Source organism: Xyrauchen texanus, chromosome 32 (genome assembly GCF_025860055.1).
Source record: "Xyrauchen texanus isolate HMW12.3.18 chromosome 32, RBS_HiC_50CHRs, whole genome shotgun sequence".
NCBI classification, from domain to species: domain Eukaryota; kingdom Metazoa; phylum Chordata; class Actinopteri; order Cypriniformes; family Catostomidae; genus Xyrauchen; species Xyrauchen texanus.
Genome location: NC_068307.1, coordinates 31,575,550 through 31,599,802, shown reverse-complemented (window position 1 = coordinate 31,599,802; position 24,253 = coordinate 31,575,550). Strand labels below are relative to the sequence as shown.

Genomic DNA, 24,253 nt, shown 5'->3' with positions numbered 1-24,253 from the left:
AGAAAGGCATCTTTATAAAGACGCGTCCTTAAAAGGACGGTCAACGCCGCTGTGTTTTGCTCTTTTAGAGGAAATTACTCTTTTAAATAAAATCACTCTTTTAGGAAAAAAACTTGTGAGAGTTTTTTAATCTGCACTGTCGAAGCGCCCAGGGGCAGGAATGTACAGCCGTGCAAACAGGAGAAAGCCGCTGTTGTGCACCGTAAGACCCATAAATACCCGTATATCCGGTGGCGGGATATGCAAATACCGGCTGCCAACTTCTCATTGGCCTTTTTTCATAGATCAGAGGTGTATATCGGCGCTCAAGAGAGACCCCTAGTGTCGATTCTCTGACACAACGTGGAGAGAGCGACAGAAGGGGAACTATCCCTTTAAGGAGCTAAATCAAACAAGCGCAGACCTCATCATAACGTCATCATAACTTCTCAGCCAATCGGCGGACGCGAAGAAACAGGACTTCCGCGTTTGTGGGCGGATCCAAGTGGGTGTTGATTTGTCAAGAATAAACCGTACAGCAACATTGTAACTTTAATTGTGAATAAATATATCGATAATTGTTGCGTTCGCTGGAAAAACTGCAGTAATGCCGGGAATAGAGAAATTACCGATAGAAGAGACTCTGGAAGACAGTCCGCAGGTAAATAATCATAATTTAGCCAGCAAGCTAACGCGATTAAATGCGTATAATAATGTAATAAACATTAAGTGTATTTGTCACCTTATTATGTAAAGCTAAGCAGATCATACATTTCTGTCGTTTGTATGTTTTAATGATGTCATGATTTGACAGTTTCTGGCTTTTAATGGTTGATTTTCTGCTGTTTAGCTTTGCTGTTATTGGTGGTGGATTTGTCAACATCAGTAATTACAAACACATAGATGAATCACAAATCATATCACAGATATGTAAGGAAATTGTATGGTCTTCTAGAGAGAGTCGGCCTACATTGTGTTTATTTACTTGAGATGAAACTGTGTATAAGGTAATTATGAATAAGAGTGAATTAAAGTCATATTTGCATTGGGTGGGTTTTCTAATCCAGTTTAATTTTGTAATTACATTGTAATGAATGTTGACACCAAAATTAAACTAATTCATTAATTTTACTTACTGATTATCACAACTTCTGTGTTTTCATGCAAATTTCTGTAGAAGATTCAGAGATTCATGTAAATTTTATTAAAAAAATTTACATTTCACTCACATTTCTATTATTATCATGTAAATTGTAATTTTAATAAATGGTTGTGAATTTAGAAAATGGGAAGTGGCACTCATGACATTGGTGTAACATTTTGTTAATCATTTTTGAAAAAAGTTGTTTTACAGATCAAGTTTAGCACAAGTTTTACACTGTTTAGATCATTTTTTTTTTAGTTATAGAGGGTGATTATTCAAGTGTTAATGAGGGTTTGACAGCTTGAGTTTGACACAGAATAGTAATTTTTAAATTGTATTTATTCATACATATGCAAAACTTGTACTAGTAAAACCCATTGACAAACACCTGCTGATTTACATTCATGTTTGTTTTTGTAGACGCGCTCTCTTCTCGGTGTGTTTGAGGAAGATGCAGAAGCGATATCTGGGTATTTTAGTAAGCTCTTTAAAGCCATGCAGAGAATTTATGACGCCCAGGTTAGAACAGCCCAGAGTTTACATTGATTAACATTCAGACTCCTTCGGCTCTGCCTGATGTACATGAAATATTCACTTGAGTGATATTGAAGTTGTTTTTGATCATTTACGGATGAATCACACAAAATGTTTCAAGGTTTCCAGGACATATTTTACCCTAAAATCTAAATAAAGATACCTGAAATTGTATAATATGTTTCGTTAAAGACAATTAAGCTATTTGTTAGGGCTATTACAATGTTTTGCATAGATTATTTTCATGACAATTCACATATGTGACAATATAATGAAAATAATCTCACAGTATAACAAATTATAATGGTCTTTACTTTATAACTCTCTAAGAAAAATAACAATTCTATAATATCAATTTTGAGCTGAAGTTGGTCTTTTATTGTTTCTCATTTCAGAATGAATTGAGCGCCGCCACTCATTTAACCTCTAAGTTACTGAAGGACTATGAGAACCAGGTGATTTCTGCATTTTCACATGTATTGTCTCACCATTCTGATGTTCTATATGTTGATTCTGCCCATATATGGAGTTCTATCTTGTAACAGTTTCATTGATGTCATAAGCTCATGTTTATAACACTAATAAAGTAATTCTCTATTATTTGCAGCGTTTTCCTCTAGGGGGCGATGATGAGGTCATGAGCTCAACTCTGCAGCAATTTGCCAAAGTCATTGACGAGGTCAGAACGACATCACTTTAATGATTAATTCACTTCCTGTGGGAGTACTGGCTTGTATTGTGATGTTTAATGAGCTTTTACTGCTGTATGCTTTCAGCTCAGCTCCTGCCACGCTGTTCTATCCACACAGCTCGCAGATGCCATGATGTTCCCCATAACGCAGTTTAAAGAGAGAGACTTGAAAGGTACGACACTGCAATGCATTATAGGGGAGAGATTTCAGATTTTTGTAATAATGTCGATAATGTTTTTATTATTACACGGCTCTCAGGAAGACTTGATTGTGATTGGTCAGTTCTGCGATAAAATATATTTCAAGACTGTCGATTAAACGGGTTAATTCAGTTTAAAACTTAAATTAACTTGATACAGCGTCCACAAAATTTGGTGTTTATGGCTAGAGACATTGAAAACCAGTGAAACGCAATGCGAGCACTGTCAGACACTACAAAAGCCACCATCTGACATGTGTACAGACTAATGCATCCTCAGGAAAGTCAACCTCGGACAGATTGACAAACTCAATTGTAAAAGGGATTGCTGTGGACTATAGGCCAATGTTCACTGGCTTATGTTCACTGATATGGAAGTAAACTAAACAGTGTATACAAATAGATAGTACATTTACTTAATTAAATGTGGGTGGTGCTTGCGTTACAAAATTCGTCACCACAATGACCCAACAACCATCCCAAATTGAAAGAGGCCACCCCATGACAGTAGGATGTTCTGGTGCAGAGATATTTGTGTTGTTCCATGGTTTCTAGGCTGTTCCATCTGGTTGCTAGGCAGTTGTCAGGGTAATCATAAAAAGGCTGCTTTCTATCTCGAGTCAAATGAGCAAATCCTGAAGTATCTACGATGTTCTGGTGCAGAGATAAGTGTTTTGCTACTTGGTTGCTAGGGTGAGCTCATTTGGTTGCTATGCAGTTGCCAGGGTGATACTAACAAGGCTGCTTGCTGGCCTGAGTCAAATGAGCTAACAATGAAGTCTCTATGACATTCAGATCCGGAGATATTCCTCTAAATCATTTTCAATGGAAGTCAATGGGGTTGGTTGCTAGGGTGCTATACATGGTTGCTAGGGTGTAGCTAAGTAGTTTACAAGGGGATACTTGAAGACTGCTTGCTAACTTGAGTAAAACAAGCCAACCCTGAAGTCTCTACAACTTTCTGACCCGAAGATATGATCTGAAAAACGTCTTGCCAATGTCAAGTCAAAGGGATTTTTTGGGGTCGTTTTTTGACCCCCAGGGGTATATCATACTCCTGATCACTTAGAAAAGTCATAACACACCTCTCCTCAATAAGATGGTCCATTTGACATCTCATTAAAGCGTGTTCGACAAACAGTGCTGGACGAGTTAGGTGCCAAATATTTGTCCGGAAGAATAATAATAAGTATTTGAGATAATAATAGCGATGCATTGCTACGCAAGCACCACTAATAATGGATTGTTTTTGAATTATCTGAATTATTATATTTATTATATATTATATTTATAATTGTTTGATAACTGTATATATTGCATTTTCTTTATTTGATGGCTTATTTCTGTAAATATTGTTATATGTGATTAACTATTGTACACTTATCAAAAGAGAACCCCGTTCCATCTGTTACATCAAATGTGGACCCCTAAATTATTTTTTAAAGAATTGTAATAACACTATCTTCACTAAAGTAAAAACACTACATTTACGCATTTCTTTTAGGATTTTATGGTAGTTTTGACATCATTTACCTCTAAATTACTCAATTAATACATTCATGTTCATATAAAGTAAGCACATTTTATGTTACCTTCATTTCAATAAAAACCTTCATTTCAGTAAATTGAAAGATTGTTAAAACCATAGACTGTAAAAAAAGATGGACGACGCCTCTTCGCTCTTTTCCATTTGTGAGAACTGAAGCCGCCAGTGTCCCGATATGGCGCTGACATCTTGGGACTTGAGTCTGCGCAGTTGCGATTTCGGGACCAGACCTGCGCAGTAGTGAGCAGGAAGTAAAGCCGCGAAATCAAGGCCCCGCCCTCACTCTCGCTGAATCAATCGCAAGCACACGCCCCTGCACTTTTGACTTTTGACGGTGTGAAATAATTAATTATAGAAATTTAGATATTAAATTTAAAGCTCCAATCTCCTCAGTCCTCCAAACATCCCTAAAAAAAGTCAGTTGGTGCTTCAGTGACTACTTCACTGAGAGAACCTGTCAATCACAGCTGTCAATCATGATGTCACAGCACCGTTTTTATAGCATCAAATAACTAAAAACAAACTTATTTTGAAAACAAACACTTGAAATGACATCAACGTGATAGAAACTGCAGTAAATGACAGAAACTATCTTTGGCAAAAAGATATGTGAAGTGTAATTTAATTGTTTGGTTGGTCTCACGTCCCGTTGAATAACATGGGGAGGCGGGGTTTATGACCTATACTAGGACCAGTCACCGGGGGGCGATCGAGACGTTTTGGCTTCACTTTTGAGGGCTTGTGCGGCACACTTGGTTAAAACGTAAAAAACATTTATGCATTGGGGGTTTCTCGTGACATCTGCTGGAATAAAAATACCAATTACATGAAATGACAACTGTGGCCAGTAGATGCTTCAGCGCTCCATGCCCTGGCTGATCTCTAAAAGCCATTATAAAAGTGAATTATTTGTAAAATTGTAGCAATTAAACCACTTGTGTTGAAGGGTGAGATTTTGCAATGATGCCACAATATTGTCACAGTCAAACCTGACCATGGTGTGCAGCTCCCACAGCTAAGTTTTAAACTTTCTCACAGTGAGGTTAGACTAAGACTTTGATCTGACTGTGATGTGTGTGTGTGTGTGTGTGTGTGTGTGTGTGTGTGTGTGCGCGTGTGCATGTTTTCTTCATTATGGCTGATTGATTTTCATTTGACAAAAAAAAAAAAAAATGCTCTATTGTAGTCTCACCCATTAATTCCTTTGTGTGTTCTGCATTGTAGCTGATTGATAGTTATTTGACAGAATTATAAAAAATTGCTCTGTGATAGTCTCACCCATTCATATCTTTGTGTGTGTGCACGTGTTTTTGTTTGTGAATGTATGTGTTCTCTGCATTGATGTTTTATTGTCTCAGCATTTCATTTATGTGTGTTTGTATGCATGTGCATTGTGTCTGATTTATTGATTTTTATTCAACAAATAAAAATAATGTGTTATAGTCTAACCCATTCATTTCCTATGGCGGGTCAAATTTGAGTAGGTTTTATGAACAATTAAAATTTTGGACATGTTTGATGAATAAGGCCCAATGAATGCTAAACGGTGTAATTTACTGTTACATGCTACTCTCCCAGGTAACCTACATAGGCTTTCATGATTTAATTTCTGCCAGTGACTGACTGACAGTTCTTCCTTACATAACACTTTCATTGCCCATGTTTATTTTCTTTTTCTAATTGTGATTACTATCTTTTATGTTATGTAGAAATTCTCACCCTGAAGGAAGTATTTCAGATTGCAAGTGAGGGTGAGCACCAGTTATTATAATTTTATTTTTTATCCAAATTTTACATGATTACTGTACAACATAATATAACAGAAATAGCCACTTCATTATGTTTAAATTAATTTAATTACAGATCATGACGTGGCCATCAACAGATACAGTCGTCTGTCTAAACGGAAGGAAAATGAGAAGGTGTGATTTGTTTTTATTTTTTACATGTTGTTTGATTGACAGCTGAAATGTTGCTCCACAGCACTGATACAGAGATAAAAAGTCTGTATTTTTATTGCCAAAATTCTGGCATTGCTCAGATATGTGCTGTGCTGGCTTTCTTCATTTAATACAACACACACTGTGAGTTGGCCTGAATATTTAGATAAGCATCTGTTACACAGATACGATTGGCAGATGATATCATGTGTCCTTTTTTAGAAAAAGAGAACAAAACAGACTTTTAGTATAAGAGTTTGGTTCATACACCTGTGCACTTTAGTTGAATACATTTAGTTCAGGCATCATTTACAGGCATCTTTTAAAAAATATATATTTTATCCCGTTTCTCCCCAATTTGGAAAGCCCAATTCCCACTACTTAGTAGGTCCTCTTGGTGGCGCGGTTACTCGCCTCAATCCGGGAGGTGGAGGACAAGTCTCAGTTGCCTCTGCTTCTGAGACCGTCAATCAGTGCATCTTATCACATGACTCGTTGTGCATGACACCACAGAGACTCAGAGCATGTGGAGACTCATGCTACTCTCCGTGGTCCACGCACAACTTACCACACACCCCATTGAGAGCAAGAACCACTAATCACCACCACAAGGAGGTTACCCCATGTGACTCTATCCTTCATAGCAACCAGGCCAATTTGGTTGCTTAGGAGACCTGGCTGGAGTCACTCAGCACACCCTGGATTCGAACTCGTGACTCCAGGGGTGGTAGTCAGCATCAATACTGTCAATACTTGCTGAGATACCCAGGCCCCTGCATCATTTACTCTTAAAGTAAAACATATTGTAGTTATCTGAACTAAATCACCATGTACCGTTGTTGAATAAGACATATAATGACTTTAAATTATGTGTCCATTGCAGGTAAAGACTGAAGTGATGGAAGATGTTTACACCTCCAGGAAAAAACAACACCAGACCATGATGCACTACTTCACTTCCCTGAACACACTCCAGTATAAGAAGAAGATTGCACTGTTGGAGCCGTTACTTGGATACATGCAGGCACAGGTATTTTTCAGGAGCCCTACGGTCATGGAAAACCTGGAAATATTACGGAGTTTTAGAATTGTGATATAAAGTCCTTGAAAAGTCATCGCCGTTAATAAAACATTAGAATAAGTCTTTATATACTGTATATATACAGCAGGGTTTCCATTAGCCAGTAATTACCAGTTTTTGACCGTTAAAATGCCCTAATGTCCAATAAATTCAAGCATTGTTGGACATAATGTCCGCTGAAAATATTAACATGATGCTATGTGACTTTTGATGCCCTTTAGTTTTTTGTTTTGCCCCCATTGTTAAATGTCTTTTAAAAAATGTTTTATGAAAAAGCAGCTATGATGAACATAGTTTATCGTTCATTTGACTTGATTGTGCCATTATTAGTGTTACGAATGGAGGCAGCGAAGGCAGACGAGAGAGCGGGTCTAAATGCAAAACTTACTTTATTGGACCAGATAAATGAACAAACACAAAGGAAAACCTCAATGGGGAAATAAACACAAGACTGAGGAAAACGGGCAGGGAACACACACCAGGCTAACAACATTCAACGATAGACGAGAACTAAACCAAAAACCAGGGTATAAATACATGAACATAGGAAAAAGGGGCCAATGAACAAACAGAACTCCAACAAGATAATAAACAGAAGCAAATGGCAAATTAACGAGGGCAGGTGCAAACAATGAACGGTGAACACGAAAGCTGACAAGGAGACTATGGAGCTAAACAAGGGACAAAAGTGAAAACTACGGAATTAAAAGTGCACATTATTATGCACAGTTTTGCACAGTTTACAGCATAAATAATGGGAGCGCATTTTTACGGCAAACTTTATCATTCCTGGACACGTTGGCCGGCACAAAATTTTCTTAGCAAAAAATCTGATATAAAATATACTGTGTAGTATATACAGTAAATGGATTAACAAATCAAATTAATTACATGAAATGCTGATTAATTAATCACAATTATCATATATACATTTTTACTAAGAAAGGCCTCCAAACAAAGATCATTTTGTATATTTAGTATATATATCTGACGCTTTCTGTCTGTCAATCATTTTTCACATTCTAATAGTGTTGTAGTTGCTGCAAATTATTGAGGCTTAATGCCATTTTTATGCCATGTTGCTCAACAGTTGTCTGTTGAGGGTGCTATTGTTTTTGACATCCATTTCTGCTCATGTCAAAGATCATTTGGTATCTTTGGAGTGCAGGGTTTTGGATAAAATGGGCGTGGCTAATCCAACAGCTCAGCTTGATAGCTTGAGGAAATTGTAGAACAGCTAAAATCGCTTACAACTCCTTTAAAAATTGTATTAATTAATGATGCCTTCATGCTATCGGAATTATCCTACTTCTCACTTCTGAATTTACGAGTGTGTCATGTTCAATTGCTTTGTTGTCGTAAAAAACGTATATTCATATATATTTCACAAGGAACTTTTATTTTGACACCAATAAAAAATACGACTCTGCTTTTGGTAAAATAAAAGCTATTTTTATGGTGTCAAAATGTTCAATATTCATCAAATGGTTGCTGATGTACATAAATGAATATGAACAAAATGTTAAGCGCTAACGATTAGCTGTCTTTAGAAAAATGAATAAAACCTGTCATTCTCTACTGAAACCGTACTCTCATCTGCCATGTTGAAAGTTTAAGACTCCTCCCATCTCGGAAACTCGGGTATCAAAATTATCTCCGAGTTTCCCAGTTGTAATTACAACTTGAGGGTTTGTTCATGTGCAACTTCCGAGTGGGAAACTCGTATTATCGATAATTCCGTTAGCACGTGAAAGCAGCATAACAGTAGTTAATGCAATGTGAATGTATAGTTAAAACATGAAATAACAATGAACAATAACGTATTTACAAATCAACATTTACCAAGATTAAGACATGTTCTAAATTGTTAATGGAAATACTTTTGCTGTAAGTAAAAACAGTTGGAAAAGTCATGGAAATTCATTCACAGTCAAAAATAGGGCAGAAACTCTGTTAATGCCTCTTCTAAGCTGAAGTATAGTTTTATATTTAATTTATACCACTGATAACATCAGATCATGACCTTAATAGTTAATTATACAATTCTGTTGTCTTTGTTTTCAACAGATCAGTTTTTTCAAACTGGGATCAGAGAATTTGACGCAGCAATGGGAAGATTTTCTCACTAACATTGGAACCAGCGTACAGAAGTAAATTTCCAAATATACTGGAATAATGCATCCGACATATGACACATTACATATCGTTAATAGAAGTTTTTATGGTCTTATAAGTATTGTATTGTTTTTTGTAAACTATCATACACTAGTGTCATTAATGTTTAACTTCTATAAGTACTTCTGTGCCCTTGTGGTTTCCTGTTGTTGATAAGATGTTTTTTGCATGGCATTTGAATGACAATTATTTGCTAACTGTTACTGAAAGTACATTTCAGACAGTTCTTACTTTATTAAGAAAAAATGAAAGACAAATGCAATTTGTTTGGATGTGTATTCATTCCAAATTCGAACCATAGATATAGTTTACAAAATATACATAAATAAATTGGGATGTATTTGTGAGTACAACCTAATTTTCTCTTTGTGTCATAGCGTTCGCAGAGAAATGGACAGTGAAGTGGAAACCATGCAGCAAACCATTCTAGACATGGAGCAAGTCAGTGATCCGCTATACTTGCCCGACCCTGACCCGAACCAAATCCCTGTCAACCGCAACTTGACCCGCAAGGCCGCCTACCTCAACACTCGCAAGTAAGAACACACTCAACCACTTTCATTTACACAACAAGTCGAAAGTGGACACACATACTCAATCTTTATTATTACGATTTCCCTCATTTTACAATAATAGTATTGAAAGTTTAGCTACAAAAGATAAATGTGAAATATATTGACATGATACTAGTTTGATAGATTCAAACCTGACTTGAACCCCATTGAGATGCTGTGGCAGGACCTTAAAGGGCAGTTCATGCTCGAAAACCCTCCAATGCAGCTGACCTAAAGCAGTTCTGCAAAGAAGAGTGGGCCAATATTCCCCCACAGCGTTGTGAAAGACTGATCTCCAGTCATCAGAAGTGTTTGATTGCAGATGTTGCTGCTAATGGGGGCACAACCAGCTATCAAGTTTAATGGGGCAGTTAGTTTATTGAGAATCACTCCAACTCAAACAATGTATGCATTTTTAGTTTTGCAATGAAATTCAATTGAACAAATTTCAAGCATTTAAGCCTTTGCCAATTTCTTTCAAGTGTGTTCAAGGTTTTCGACTGTAAATATATCGTCATTTTCTCTCATTTTAAATAAAATCAGAAGATGTCTGTATTTCTTATTATCCTGTGCATTTAATATCCAGTAAAACAGGTCTGGTGTCGACTTCCTGGGATCGTCTGTACTTTTTCACGCAGGGTGGAAATCTCATGAGTCAATCGCGTGGTGACGTGGCCGGTGGTCTCGTTATGGACATCGATAACTGCTCCGTCATGGCGGTGGACTGCGAAGATCGACGATTCTGCTTTCAAATCACGTCGTTTGATGGCAAGAAGTAAGATTTTTCAGTACCCGCTTTATATTAGGTGGCGTTAACTACTATGTACTTAACCATTTAATACAATGTACTTATTATGTACATACATGTTGTTGCATTGTAATTACATTTAAAGTACTTGCATTTAATTACATTAGTAGTTACACTGTTAACTTTACCCCTAATCCCAAAACCTAACTCCTTCCCCTAATCCTAACGCTACCCGTACCTCAACCTCAGTAGCAATAAATGTGTATATTTTACAGAACAACATGTAGTTACACAGTAAACACATAGTCTTGAATGTATTTAATATTAGTACATAGTAGTTAAGGCCACCTAATATAATGTATGACTTTATTACTCCAAAAAGTAATCCACTGCAGATTATTAATTACTCTTACACTTCAGTTACTTTCTAAACCCCGTACTAACACTGTTCAAAGAAAAGCTTTTGTTTATTTGCTTAAAGAATTCAATAACAATAAAAATGTAATATGTTACATGTAATCACATTACACACAGCACTGTTAGTTACAAAAAAAATGTATGTTACCATTTCCAAACATTTTGGCACCCTTATTTACCAAAATATGGAATGAATATTATATAGAGATCATTACATTGTATAATATACTGGTAAACAAATGCCTTATTGTCTCTCAGTAGATGGAGATGCTAAATATCGAGACATTTTGAGTCATGGCTTTAATTAAATGTTCTGTTCTCCAGGGTGGTGATATTACAGGCAGAGAGCAGGAAAGACTGTGATGAGGTAAGAGACACTGTTTTTAATCTGATTCGCCTTATAAAGGTATATTAATAAGATTGATTGTCAAATAATAAAGGTGTGAACATGGTTTTTCATTTATTTTAGTGGATTGCAACAATAAACAACATCTCCAAGAGGATTTACCTCAGCGAGAACCCTGAAGTTAGTGCTGAATTTAGTTTTACTTTTACTGTCATACATGAAGATCTTAACCTCTGCTACACATGAAATGTGAAGTAAGAATCATTCTCATATCTGCAGGAAATCGCAGCCAGAGTGAATCAGTCGGCTCTAGAAGCCGTGACACCTTCACCCTCCTTTCAACAGCGACATGAGAGTTTTAGACCAAACATGTGAGTTTCGAGAGCATGTGTACATTCATCTAATACTTAATAATCTTCTGTAGTTGATTGAATGTTTTACTAGCTTGTACAATGTTTTAAAACTATATTGAAAAGATACTTTTAGTGTTAAGGTTTCAATAAAAAACAGTTCTATCTACAGTGCTGTGAAAAATGATTTGCCCCTTCCTGATTTTTGTGTATTTTTCTTACTAAATTATTTTAGATCTTCAATCGAGAGATTATTATATAAAATAAAGGCAACCTGAGGAAATACATAATACAGTTTTTAAATATATATATATATATATATATATATATATATATATATATATATATAGAAGCAAAAAAAGTTATCCATTACCTATAATCACCCATGTGAAAAACTAACTGCCCCATTAAACTTGATAGCTGGTTGTGCCACTATTAGCAGCAACAACTGCAATCAAACACTTCTGATGACTGGAGATCAGTCTTTCACAATGCTGTGGGGGAATATTGGCCCACTCTTCTTTGCAGAACTGCTTTAGTTCAGCCACATTGGAGGGTTTTCGAACATGAACTGCCCTTTTAAGGTCCTGCCACAGCATCTCAATCGGGTTCAAGTCAGGACTTTGACTAGGCCACTCCAAAACTTTAATTTAGCATCTTTGAGCCATTCAGAGGTCGACTTACTTTGCTTTGGATCATTGTCTTGCTGCATAACGCAGTTGCGCTTGAGCTTCAAATCATGGACTGATGATCGGGCATTCTCCTTTAGGATTTTCTGGTAGAGAGCAGATTTCAGGTTTCCCTCAATTATTGCAAGTCACCCTGAAGCAGCAAAGCATCCCCACACCATCACACTACCTCCACCATGTATGACCGTAGGTATGGTGTTCTTCTTGTGGAAATCAGTGTTTGATTTACACCAGATGTGATGTTCTTTTTGTGGAGTTCAGTCACACCAGATTTAACGGTGCTATAGGATGCTCCCTTGCTCCCTATGTAGTGAATGACTTAACCTCCAGTGTGCTGTCTGTCTGCACTGGTCTCCGAACAGTTTGATATGCACCTTACTTTCATCCTAACTCCATATAAAGCCTCTGAAAGCAACATGTTTCAGTTTTTGGATGAACCCATTTATTCTCAGTGTGAAAATACATCGTAAATATATGAATGCATTTAATAATGTTAATTAATTTTACCGTATTGTACAGTGATAACAAAATTAAATATGAATTTAAATTATGCATTGCATATTACGAAGCCAAAATACAACGTCCATGCATGTGGACGAGGGGTTGCACTAGGTTAAGATGAATTAACAAACATTATGTTTTTTTATGAAGCTAGTGGGTATTAGTTGTAGCCAATATCACAGCTCTTGTCATGACCATATAGAGCAAGCATAACTGGAAACTTTTGCACAATATGCACAAGTATACCAGAAAGGGGCCCAAAGGAATTGCTTTGGTAAAACTCACTTAACACACAATGTTTGTATGGAAGAATTAGCAAGAAATGCACTTAAGATAAAATATGAGCTTCACATTCCTGCTAGCAAACCCTTCGTTACAATTGCCCCATATACTTCCATTTGTAAGTGTGTTACTTTAAACACAAGTGTTTTGTTCTTTCTTCACCTCTAAAGGCAAGGTCGACCCAAAACATCGCAATCAGGCAGTCAGTGTTCCGTGGGATCAGAGTCTCCAGTGCTCTCTTCCCTCTCTCTTGATTCGCTGGTGGCCCTGGACACGCCCATCCAGTTTGACATCATCTTACCTGTCAGTGAGGAACATGCGAGTCAGACGAAGAGAGCCGGTCAGGGCAGGTCTGTGCCTATAAATGTGCTTGTAAAATGATAGCAAAGAAGGAAAATGATCTTGATCGTCATTGTAGAATTAATAAGCATTGGTATAAAGCATTGATTTTTTCTTTGGGGAAAGAAGGACCAACCCGTTTGGAGAGTCTGGAGGGTCTCAATCTGAAGAAAGTGAAGGTATGTCCAAACATCAGAAAACCCTCTGAATGTCCCTCTCGTTTTTAAACTCCCTGATGTTGTTATAGACCCATATGCTGTTATTTTTATCTGTGAAACTAAAAAGTACACATTTTGTAGAGTCTTTACACTGCTCTGTTTTACATTAGTTCATAGAGACAAAAGCTGCCAAGCTCCAAAAATTACAAAAAATCACCATGAAAGAAGTCCAAATATGCGCTATAAATCTGTAAACGATTGCTTTGTGTGAGGAACCGACTGAAGTTTAAGTCATTATTCAATGATTAGCTTCCCTTCTGCTGATGCTCTGACATTATTGATAACTAGGGTTAAGAACTGAAAACAAATTCCTATACAGTCCGGTTCCATTTTTTAATAATATGAAAAACATATAATTTAATGGCTTTCAGTTCTGTTAACTGTTCTCGAACTTTGCGGAGGCAAGACCGTGCTAAAATACTCTGACAGTGTTTACATGGCTACCAATCAGCGGCACCGCAAAACCACTATTGAATCAGTTGTGTGAAAAATACTGCATGACCAGTGTAGTTGGGATTCCCAAACTTATGTAGTTGTCGACCAATATATTGCCACGGTGGATAAATTTGCCGATATTTGATAATTAAAAATTATTGCCATCGGTCGATAAATTATCCTGTTTGTCCGAATTAGTAAAAGTTAAGAAAATCTTTACCAATATCATATACATGTAATTTATTATCATATTAAATAGTGTGATATCATATTTAGCGGCATTATATCGGTCTGTCGGGCACCCTGCTCTCTAGATATCGGTATTACATCGGCCATTAAAAGCCCGTTTTGGTTGATCACTACTCTTATGAGCCGGTTCTTTTAATCTACAGTGTGAAACACAATGAGAACAGTGCAGTCGGGATTCCTGAACGAATGTAGTTGTCGACCAATATATTGCCATGGCAGATAAATCTGCCGATATTCGTTGTTTTTAAATTATCAGTTTCAGTGAATAATTTTTCCTGTTTGTCTGAATTAATAGAAGTTCATAAAATGTTTAGCAATTTCATGTACATTAAATGTATTATCATATTAAATAGTGTGATATCATATTTATCGGCATTAAATCGGTCTGTCGGGCACCCTGCTTTCTAAATATCGGTATCGCATCAGCCATTAAAAACATGTATTGTTGATCACTACTCTTCTGAGCCGGTTCTTTTGAATTTCATGTCATTTATTGTCTTATTGAATTGTGTGATATCATATACTGTATATCAGTATTATATCGGCCTATTGGGCACCCTGCTTTTTAGATATCGGTATCGCATGGGTCATTAACAACCCTATAATGAATCTGAAATAATCTTATCATTTGGTGACAGGCTGTTGAAGTCAGTAAATCCAATAAGAGTTGCATTTATTACTTCCATATATAACTGTAATAGTTTAGAGGAAACAGAACCGGCATGGTTAAATCCCGATCCATATCGATTAGGACAGCAGAAAAGTAAAATGGCTTCAGAGGCAGTGCAATTTATTGCATTTTGATGCAAAGGTCATGACAACAAATAACATAGACATTTTATTACAAAAGTAAATGGGGTCAGTTTTGACAAATTTGCGATTGAACCTCCTGTGTTCTCTCAGACTCAATCCTACATCAGCTCTTCATCGTGCGGTTTTTGGGCTCGATGGAGGTGAAGACCACAGAGAACACTGATGTCATCTACGAGACCATGAGGCAGATCCTGGCAGCTCGAGCCATCCATAACATCTTCAGAATGACTGAGTCTCATCTGCTCGTCACCTGTGAATGCCTCAAGTGAGTTACAACCGATGACAGTATGAATGTAACATGAAAATGTCAAAATGGACATAGTATTAAATAATGATTAACATAAATTTGTGTCTCTTTTAACAACTTATTTGCAGGCTTATTGACCCACAAACACAAGTCACAAGACTACAGGTGCGTTCACAAAATGTTGCATGTATAATCATGTTTATACTCTTTTCCCAATACATTTTAATATTCTGTGTTTAGATATTAAACATTACCCTGTGTTGCTCTAAAGTCAATATTTGTCTGTATTTCCAGTTTGCTGTCTCTAGTGTTGTGCAATGTGCATCTCACCAAGAGAACAAACGTTTGTTTGGTTTCGTGCTGCAGACAGCTGGACGTCGAGTCGATGGTCACCCTGTTACCATCTGCTATGTCTTTGAGTCAAACAATGATGGAGAGAAGGTGCAATTTTTATTATAATCCATTACACTGACATGTTTTTTTTTCAGCATCTACAGGATAACTTGTGATACTTTTGAGTCTGTTTCAGATCTGTGACAGTGTTGGCTTGGCAAAGCAGATCGCCCTTCACTCTGAGATGGTGAGATGGTCAATCTGATCATTTATTGAAATGACTCTGGTGTAGAGGTCGACCAATAGTGGATTTTACAGATACCGATAAATAAGGTGGTGGAAAGATAATGGATTAATCGGCCAATAGTTTTTCAAATCGATTCATAGGTAAATGGTCTGCACTTTAGAGGTTACCAAAGCACTTTACACTGTGTCCCAATCACCCATTCAAACACACTCATACACCAATGGCGGCAGAGCTGCCATGCAAGGCACTAGCTTGCCATTGGGAGCAACTTGGGGTTCAGTGTCTTGCCCAAGGACACTTCGGCACGTGGAGTCGTGTGGGCCAGGAATCGAACCACCAACCCTACGATTAGTGAACAACCTGCTCTACCACCTGAGCCACAGCCGCCCCTAGAATGTTAAAAAATATTCTTGGTCTTTTCTTACTATGACAATTTTTTTCCTATAATTCCAAAAAGCAACTATCGGCACGATTAATCTGTAAAACCGATATATCGGTATTCCTCTACTCTGGTGGTTATTATTGAAATGGTACTTTTTTCTTGAGAATCTGCAAATGTGTTTTCTGACAGGACCGCAAAGCCACACAAAAACAGAGAGAGATGGACAAAGCCAAGGAGAAACAACAGGAGGAACTACATAAACAGAAACAAATAGAAAAGGTAACAGAGGAGAAATGGTTCTTTTGAGGACATCTATTTGCTAGTTTTCACAAAATGTACTTTAACTTGTTCAACTCTGTGGACTCACGGTTGGTCCAAAAGGGGGCACTTTATTGCAGAAAAAGATTACACTTAAAATACTAAATTCCCTGTGTACATAAGTTAGGTATATCTGGTATCGTTTGAAAGCTTAGTATCTGAACTTTTCAAAGGTAACATCACTTCTGCATTTATGCTACTTAAAATATATAAAATATTTGCCTTAAAATGTCTGCATTGCAAATAAGAACCTCCTAATGGTTTTGTGGTTAGAAATATTAATATGAATATAAAAGTCTTTAAAATAGCACTTAAATAGACACATCATATATCTACTGAAAGCTCTCATTCTCAGGAATGTGAAAGTATAGCTTATTTTGTTGCAATAATACCACAGTTGAAAAGATGTTCAAAACGATCACAAAGTGAAATATGACATTTGTAAGACATCAAATACAAATGTCTTTTTTATGCATCGATTAATGCTGCTGTAAGCCCCAAATAGATAAAAACTTTACATCTGCTTTTACCTTAGGAAGTTCCCTGAAATATGCGCCATAGTTTACTTGTCCACGAACTTGCTTGAGTGAATAATCCAATGATGTATCTTAGATGTCCAGAACAAAATATGCAATCCCGTAGGAAAAGCATGCTAAACAAATCATCAGAAATATATGTTATTGTCTATTAATGACAATATGTTATACATCATCAAAATACATCACAATGAGGAGGATCTCAGCTTTCTAATGACACCCAGATTGAGCTTCTAGTCCACTCAGAGGCCGAGATATTCAAAGAAAAATAGGGGTGGTGCATGAACTGAAAATTAGACTGAATGAGGTGATTGCTGCCATCTTGTGGAATAAAATAAGACTTTTCGGAAGGGGATGGGGTGAACAGAACCATAATTACATGCTTACAAATTTAGGGGAAATTCTATTCCTCATAAGATTGTAAACATATATAATATTATTTATGTATAATTGAATTCTTTTTTTTTTTTCGTGTGTGTGAAATATTGCTGGCGGCAGCCCAAAAATGCTCCAGAGTTGAAGAGGTAGAGGAAAAGAATATTGATGGCTCATCCTGCTCTATACAGATTTTTATCCAATCCAGTGTTCTCTAGAATGAGAATGTCCCTCCCCCTAACCATGTAAAGTCAAAAGTGAATTGTATTCTCCAAATCGACAGGATCTTGAGGAGCAAAGCCGTTTAATAGCTGCCTCGAGCCGGCCCAACCCACCCACTGCTGACGGACAGTTCTTAGTCCTTAGCAACAGCCAATCAGAGGACAGCGATGTAGGGGAGGAGGGGCAGAAAAAGGGCGAATCTGAGGCCTGACAGTCCAGTGTGACAAAAGTCCTGCGCTTTAGTTCTTCAAGGGTTCTTCACTGTTGCCTGCAGGATCAAAGAACACAACCTGACATTAAATGAATAGAAAAAATGAATTGAAACATACATGAACATTCTGGGAAAACCTCCCGAAAGTTGTGTTATTTGTAAGAATCCTGTATTTTATACAATTTCCGTTATTGAATTTACATTTAAAGGGTTTTTATACATGTATGTGTGAAAATGAATCCACTATAAGGACATACTAAGACCTAAAGAGACTTAAGGTGACATTTGTTGCCTTATTTTGATGACATTGCACGTGTGAATAACAGATTTGTTATTAATACAGTACATCATTCTTCATAATCAGTTCCGGTTGTGGTTTAAGACCGCATGTGTTTTCGTTCACATCATTTTAATGGTGAATTGTATTTGGGTGAATCTTATGGAACCTGTCAAGAACATGTCTATGTCATATTTCATCCTGAAATCAAAAGAAACAAATTATATTTTACTTTAGAAAATTTGCATTGTGAAATAATTTTCATGTCAATTAAGCAAATTTTCTCCTCCTACAATTCTCATTACCATTGTGCATTCAGATGTTTTACTTTTAAGTTTATTTGTTATTGTAATTATTATCAATTTTACTATCAGTGATGATTTTCATTACTGTAATACAGTAAAATCACCACTACGATGTATCAATTTTTTACCATTTAAATAAGATAATAATAATATTTTTTTTCGCATTACACAAATGAAAACTGTTGGGGATTAGATTCACATATCAATGCAAAATATATTTTCCTTTTGGTTTTGGGAAATTATTGATAGGTTTCGTGAGATATTACGTAGGGTTTTGAAATGACTGTGTATGGTTAAATTTTGTTGTTGCAGTTACGGTTATGCGGTTCAGTTTTATTCATTTAATAACCAGTCGCAAATAATATTTCATAATAAGAATTTAAAACACTAAGACAAATTGTTGATTTCATGCCTAATATCATACAATCATATGACTTTAAACACTAAATGTACTGTAATTTTTGTTTAGTTTTCCTTTTCATAACCCATTTACACTCACTGAGCACATTATTACGAACACTATGTTCCTAACAAAGTGTCCGACGTGGACTTCTGCTGTTGTAGCACTTTTGCCTCAAGGTTCGACACGTTGTGCATTCTGAGATGCTATTCTGCTCACTGCAATTGTACAGAGTGGTTACCTGAGTTACCATTGCCTTTCTGTCAGCTCAAACCAGTCTGGCCACCTAAAATCACATATTTTCCCCATTCTGATGGTTGATGTGAACATTAACTGAAGCTCCTGACCTGTATCTGCACGATTTTATGCACTGCTGCCACACGATTGGCTGATTAGATAATCGCATGAATAAGTAAGTGTACAGGTGTTCCTTATAAAGTGTTCAGTGAGTGTTATTGACGACTGCCACGTGTGCTTTCTACAATGTCCATTCATGATTTGGGGTTAAATGATTATGGTATTAAAAATTGGTTTTAAATGAGTTGGTCCTCCTTTATGTGGTAGTCTAGCAGAAATATCAGAGCATACATATGCTAAATAATCTTTACAATACATTTTTTTTGTTAAAGACTTGACACACTGTTTGTCTTGTATATACAGTACATATCCAAACGTCGGAGACCTTTAGTGAAAATGTTTCTGTTTGCATATTTCTAAAACAATTGTTTTAAGTACAAATTATATTAACAGCAATTCAATTAAAGTTGCATAAAAATAATTGATTAATTGCTCTTCATTTAACTTCATAACATTAAACATATTACAAAATCATATAACATTTTATTTCCAGGTTTAAATGAAAGAAAAACTAGATTTTCAATGTGGATATACAGACCTGCACAGTTTTTCTAGGGGTGTTAATTACAGTGTTAAAAATAAACATTATTAATTAAACATCTGTTGTTGTTGTTTTCCAACCAAATGGTCCCATGTTCCAAACTTGGGCACATTTGGATAATCTTTGGGAAAAAGTTTAACTTGTATTGTTGGTTAAGTGATTTGATATTCATTTCTAATTGGCTTTCATTTGGTTGCATTTAAACAAGTCTAATTGGTATTTTTAGCAAAACAATGAAGCCACGGGGGCTGCGCTCGTGTTGTCAATGCACTCCGAGAGCCCAAGACAAATTAACAAGCAACTCATTTATTAAAAGCAGCCAAGCAACCAAAAGCGATCAATTCGCCATTGAATGGGACAATTATTACATGCTGCTTCCAGCAAATTGCCAAGCGGCTATTGTCTGTGCTCATCTTTCTCCATGCATGTCAAGAGAGGAGGCTGGGAATATTCAGCAGGATTAGTTTAAACAGCAATAGCCTTTATTATTATTTTAAACTCGTGTGCTAGAAAATAAAGTAAATAAGATTAGGCACTAGTTGACTGCTTTCTCATAATGCTTGGGATGCTGCAGAAGGAAATAAGAATAAGATAATTCCTGGGATTGGGAATGGGGCCTAATTTTCTACCTGGTGGGTAACAATAATGGCACGTCCGCCCTGTTGTGTTCTTTTCAATAGCAGATTTAAGGGATTCTGTGTCTGAAGCTCGGAACGCCTCATTTGGACACTAAATTACCGACGATTCATATGTAAAATATTCAGACTCGGTGTTTAATTGGTGACGTGTTTTGGGGACACGGAGTCTGGAGTTATAAAGCAAGACCTCAGCTTTCAAGTCAAACCATTGAAGGTCCACCCAGAAGAGAAGACACTTGGCACAGCTCTCCAAATGGCCTCTCTCGCCGTCAGCGCGCACCAGAACAGCCCGATGCCGCGGCAGTCCGTGTTCACCATCGACAGCATCCTGGGACTGGACAGACCTGATCAGAGGACCGTCCTTTTAGCACCTTACCGACCGTGGACAGGTAAACGCACATATTGGGCAATATATAGGAATATCATTTCTTATATAACAGCCTATTTTAATATTTTTTTTCCTGAAGTTTTTGTTGTTTCCAAATGAACTGACTCACTAACATGATTATTTATTTTATATACTAAAACGGCACAAAATAGGGGAAAAATCTCAAAACATAACAGAATATTGCTAATATAACCTGTATATAAGCTGTTGATTTTTGTGCACATATTTTAGCCTATTTTTAAAGGCTACTGATGTTTTGAGGATTCAGTACTAAAAATCCGTTTTATAACAAAAATGAAACATCTATGAATATTTTGCAAGGAATATTATTGAACCGGTTCTTTAGAACGACCCGTTTGAACGAACCGGTTTGCCCACACGAATCGACTTCCCAACGCCAATTCATTTGTAATACACTAAATTGGGCCAAAATAGGAAAATATATTGTTAATATGCTAGTTATATAATTGTGTTTTGATTTCCAGGCCTATTTTCATCAGATGTATTTTTTGTACTTTTTGTATTGGCTATTTTAAAATAAAAATATTATACAAATATTATAGGCCATTGATTATTGAAAAAACCTAATCTTGCTACACTCTCATCTCTGTTGTGGATAGCAGTACTATTCTGATGCAATTGAAACTTTATAATGCAGTACGTTTCGTGCTACTGTCCCCTTAAAGGAACAGTTCATCCAAAAATGAAACGTCTCTCATCACTTACTCACCCTCATGCCGTTCCAGATGTGTTTGACTTTCTTTCTTCTGCTGAACTCAAATGAAGATTTTTAGAAGAATATCTCAGTTCTGTAAGTCCATACAATGCATGTGAATGGGTGCCAACTTTATAAAGCTCCCAAAATAGCATAGGTTCACATAAAAGTAATCCACATGACCCCAGTGGTTAAATCAATAACATCAGAAGTGATTTGATAGGTGTGGGTATTTTGGCACCGTTCACTTGCTGATACATACTTCTAAAAACCTTAATTTGTGTTCAGCAGAAGAAAGAAAGTCACACACATCTGGAACGGCATGAGGGTGAGTAAATGATGAGAGAAGTTTCATTTTTGGGTGAACCTTTTATGCTGAATCCTTCCTCATTTTGCAAGTCGCTTTGGATAAAAGTGCCTGTTAAATGAGTAAATGTAAATGAAAATACAGTGATTAACAGCTGTTTTACAACAAAGATGAAATTTCTGGTGAACTTATGTTGGCGATGATTCGGCAAAATGGTTTATTCCTTCAGTTTTCATCAGTTTAGTGACCCATTTAATTAACCGATTTGCTTACATGAACTGACTCCCTAATACCAGTGCATTTGTAATATAGCCTTCTAAACTGCCCCAAAATAGGAACATTTTTAAGGATATTGCTGATATATTTACATGTAAGTGTTTTGAATGTATTCATTCATTTGGCTGCTTTCTAAAATATTGTTTGCACTTTTTGTAGGCCTATATTTTAAAACTAAAATATCGTACAAGTAGCCTATATATATGATTTTTTTGTGTGATAAAATCACTCACTAACATTTTTTGTGTAAAGCTATAGTTAATTTGACAACTTTGTTGCCATGTAATGTCAACAAACCCTAAAACCTTAAAATGACTGTGTAAATATAGTCTGAATAAATATCATACAAATAGATTTATTGACGCTGATGGAAAATACAGTGATCAACAAAAATGACCTTTGAATATGTTCGTGCATGGACTCTGTGAATCGGTTCGCTGATCCGGTTCATTGGAAAGACCAGTCCGAATTTGCTCAAATGATTCAGACTTCCCAAAGCAAGCACTCGTGACCTTTAGCCTTCTAATTAACATGCCCACTTCCCATGCCGGAGATGCCGCTTGGACTGGGTTAAGCAGGACTGGTTGCAGTGGTGCCTTGACCCGGATAGGAGCAAGGTTTAGGGGGGTGATTGTAATGGTAGCCAGCTGGTAGGTAGCTGTGCAGTGTGTAACCCTCACTCCCCTGGCCTCAAGAGGCGCACTAGCGACTGTTGCTCGGGGTTGTAGCCTTTAGCCTCCTCGTTATGACGGAGACACCGGTTCGAATCCCGCTCAGAGCACAGCACACTAGCAAACTGAATAACTTTTATTTATTTCAGATGTCGAACCAACATGCCAGAATCATTGCATTGTTGCAGACAGTGATGGATCTGTAGATGTGAGGGTGAATGAAGATAAATCGTACTGTAAAACGCCAGCAGACTTGTACAGAAGAACACTGAACTGGTACATCGGACGCAGGCCGCGAACAGCTTTCTCTAGTGTGCAGGTAAAGTCTTGACTAAGTCCTGTCTATGAACTAGCCCTACGTGTGGTTACTTAATAGACATATAGCCTACTATTAATTATCAACATGAGATGATGGCTAAATTTTGAGTGGTCCTTTGCCTATCAATTATAAGGTCCTAAACAAATCTTGTAAAACTCAACCAGTTTATCATACATTATATTAAATTTCAATTTCTGGAATATTATTCGCTACGTACAACCATACAGTATATATGAAGGCACATATTATATATATGTTGTTTTTCATACTGTAAGCCTGTGTAAAAACATATATAATATGTATGTTCATATATATGGTTCATAAAAATTCACATACTTAAGTATACTGAAGTATAAATGTGTGTTACTGTACTGTATATATATATATATATATATATATATATATATATATATATATACATATATATATATATATATACATATTCTAATTTGGTCCTAAACCAACGGTTTCCAGATCAAGATCTTAGAGAGTGTATTTCAAGTGAACTCCTACCCGGGTATTGATATACGTGAAGAACTTGCCAAGAAACTACACCTTGATGAAGACAGAATTCAGGTAAATATGAATCTTATCATATCATCAATCATTAACTCAAACAAAAATTCATTTGACTTGAGCTTTCAGTTGTAAACAACAAAGATTATAGTTTTGTAAATGTCTGTTCTTTTAGTATTATATTGATTACTTATTTTTATTAGTACTAAGACTATACCTGTGAAAATACATAATTCAGAACTTGTTCAAACAGTGGGAGATATAATGTATCAAGAGGTCTTTGATAAGACGTTTGGATGGATGAATGATATTTTTGGTTTCTGTCTTTAGATTTGGTTCCAGAACAGAAGAGCAAAGCTGAAGCGCTCACACAGAGAATCCCAGTTTCTGATGGTGAAAAACGTCATCAGTGATTTACAAACCAGCAGAGACGAACACTGA

General features: G+C 36.5%; 2 protein-coding genes across 5 annotated transcripts; both read left to right on the top strand.

Moving 5' to 3' along the window:
- Positions 1-479: 479 nt before the first annotated feature.
- appl1 (adaptor protein, phosphotyrosine interaction, PH domain and leucine zipper containing 1) lies at positions 480-19,995 on the top strand. 4 transcript variants are annotated; one of them, XM_052102038.1, is made up of 22 exons: positions 480-640; positions 1,544-1,642; positions 2,053-2,112; positions 2,265-2,336; positions 2,434-2,521; positions 5,804-5,845; positions 5,958-6,016; positions 6,918-7,064; positions 9,183-9,265; positions 9,668-9,826; positions 10,431-10,619; positions 11,334-11,376; positions 11,479-11,535; positions 11,635-11,726; positions 13,348-13,527; positions 13,646-13,695; positions 15,322-15,496; positions 15,607-15,643; positions 15,773-15,919; positions 16,008-16,058; positions 16,630-16,719; positions 17,953-19,995. In XM_052102038.1, the coding sequence occupies exons 1-22, from the start codon at positions 587-589 to the stop codon at positions 18,100-18,102; spliced, it is 2,124 nt and encodes a 707-aa protein (XP_051957998.1). In that variant the 5' UTR covers positions 480-586; the 3' UTR covers positions 18,103-19,995. The 4 variants fall into 4 exon arrangements, with proteins under 4 accessions (XP_051957998.1, XP_051957997.1, XP_051958000.1 ...); XM_052102037.1 differs by having other exon boundaries at positions 13,643-13,695; XM_052102040.1 differs by having other exon boundaries at positions 13,643-13,695; positions 17,793-18,088.
- Positions 19,996-20,592: 597 nt separating this feature from the next.
- Positions 20,593-24,253, top strand: LOC127625988 (homeobox expressed in ES cells 1-A-like). The gene is made up of 5 exons (XM_052101489.1): positions 20,593-20,614; positions 20,845-21,009; positions 23,127-23,296; positions 23,771-23,872; positions 24,143-24,253. The coding sequence occupies exons 1-5, from the start codon at positions 20,593-20,595 to the stop codon at positions 24,251-24,253; spliced, it is 570 nt and encodes a 189-aa protein (XP_051957449.1).

Coding starts and splice junctions, on each gene's coding strand:
- LOC127625988 (XM_052101489.1), top strand. CDS start 20,593: ATGGGGCCTAATTTTCTACCTG. Junction 21,010..23,126: donor ACCTTACCGACCGTGGACAG/GTAAACGCACAT, acceptor TATTTATTTCAG/ATGTCGAACCAACATGCCAG. Junction 23,297..23,770: donor CAGCTTTCTCTAGTGTGCAG/GTAAAGTCTTGA, acceptor AACGGTTTCCAG/ATCAAGATCTTAGAGAGTGT.
- appl1 (XM_052102037.1), top strand. CDS start 587: ATGCCGGGAATAGAGAAATTACCGATAGAAGAGACTCTGGAAGACAGT. Junction 7,065..9,182: donor TTGGATACATGCAGGCACAG/GTATTTTTCAGG, acceptor TGTTTTCAACAG/ATCAGTTTTTTCAAACTGGG. Junction 11,727..13,347: donor GAGAGTTTTAGACCAAACAT/GTGAGTTTCGAG, acceptor TCACCTCTAAAG/GCAAGGTCGACCCAAAACAT.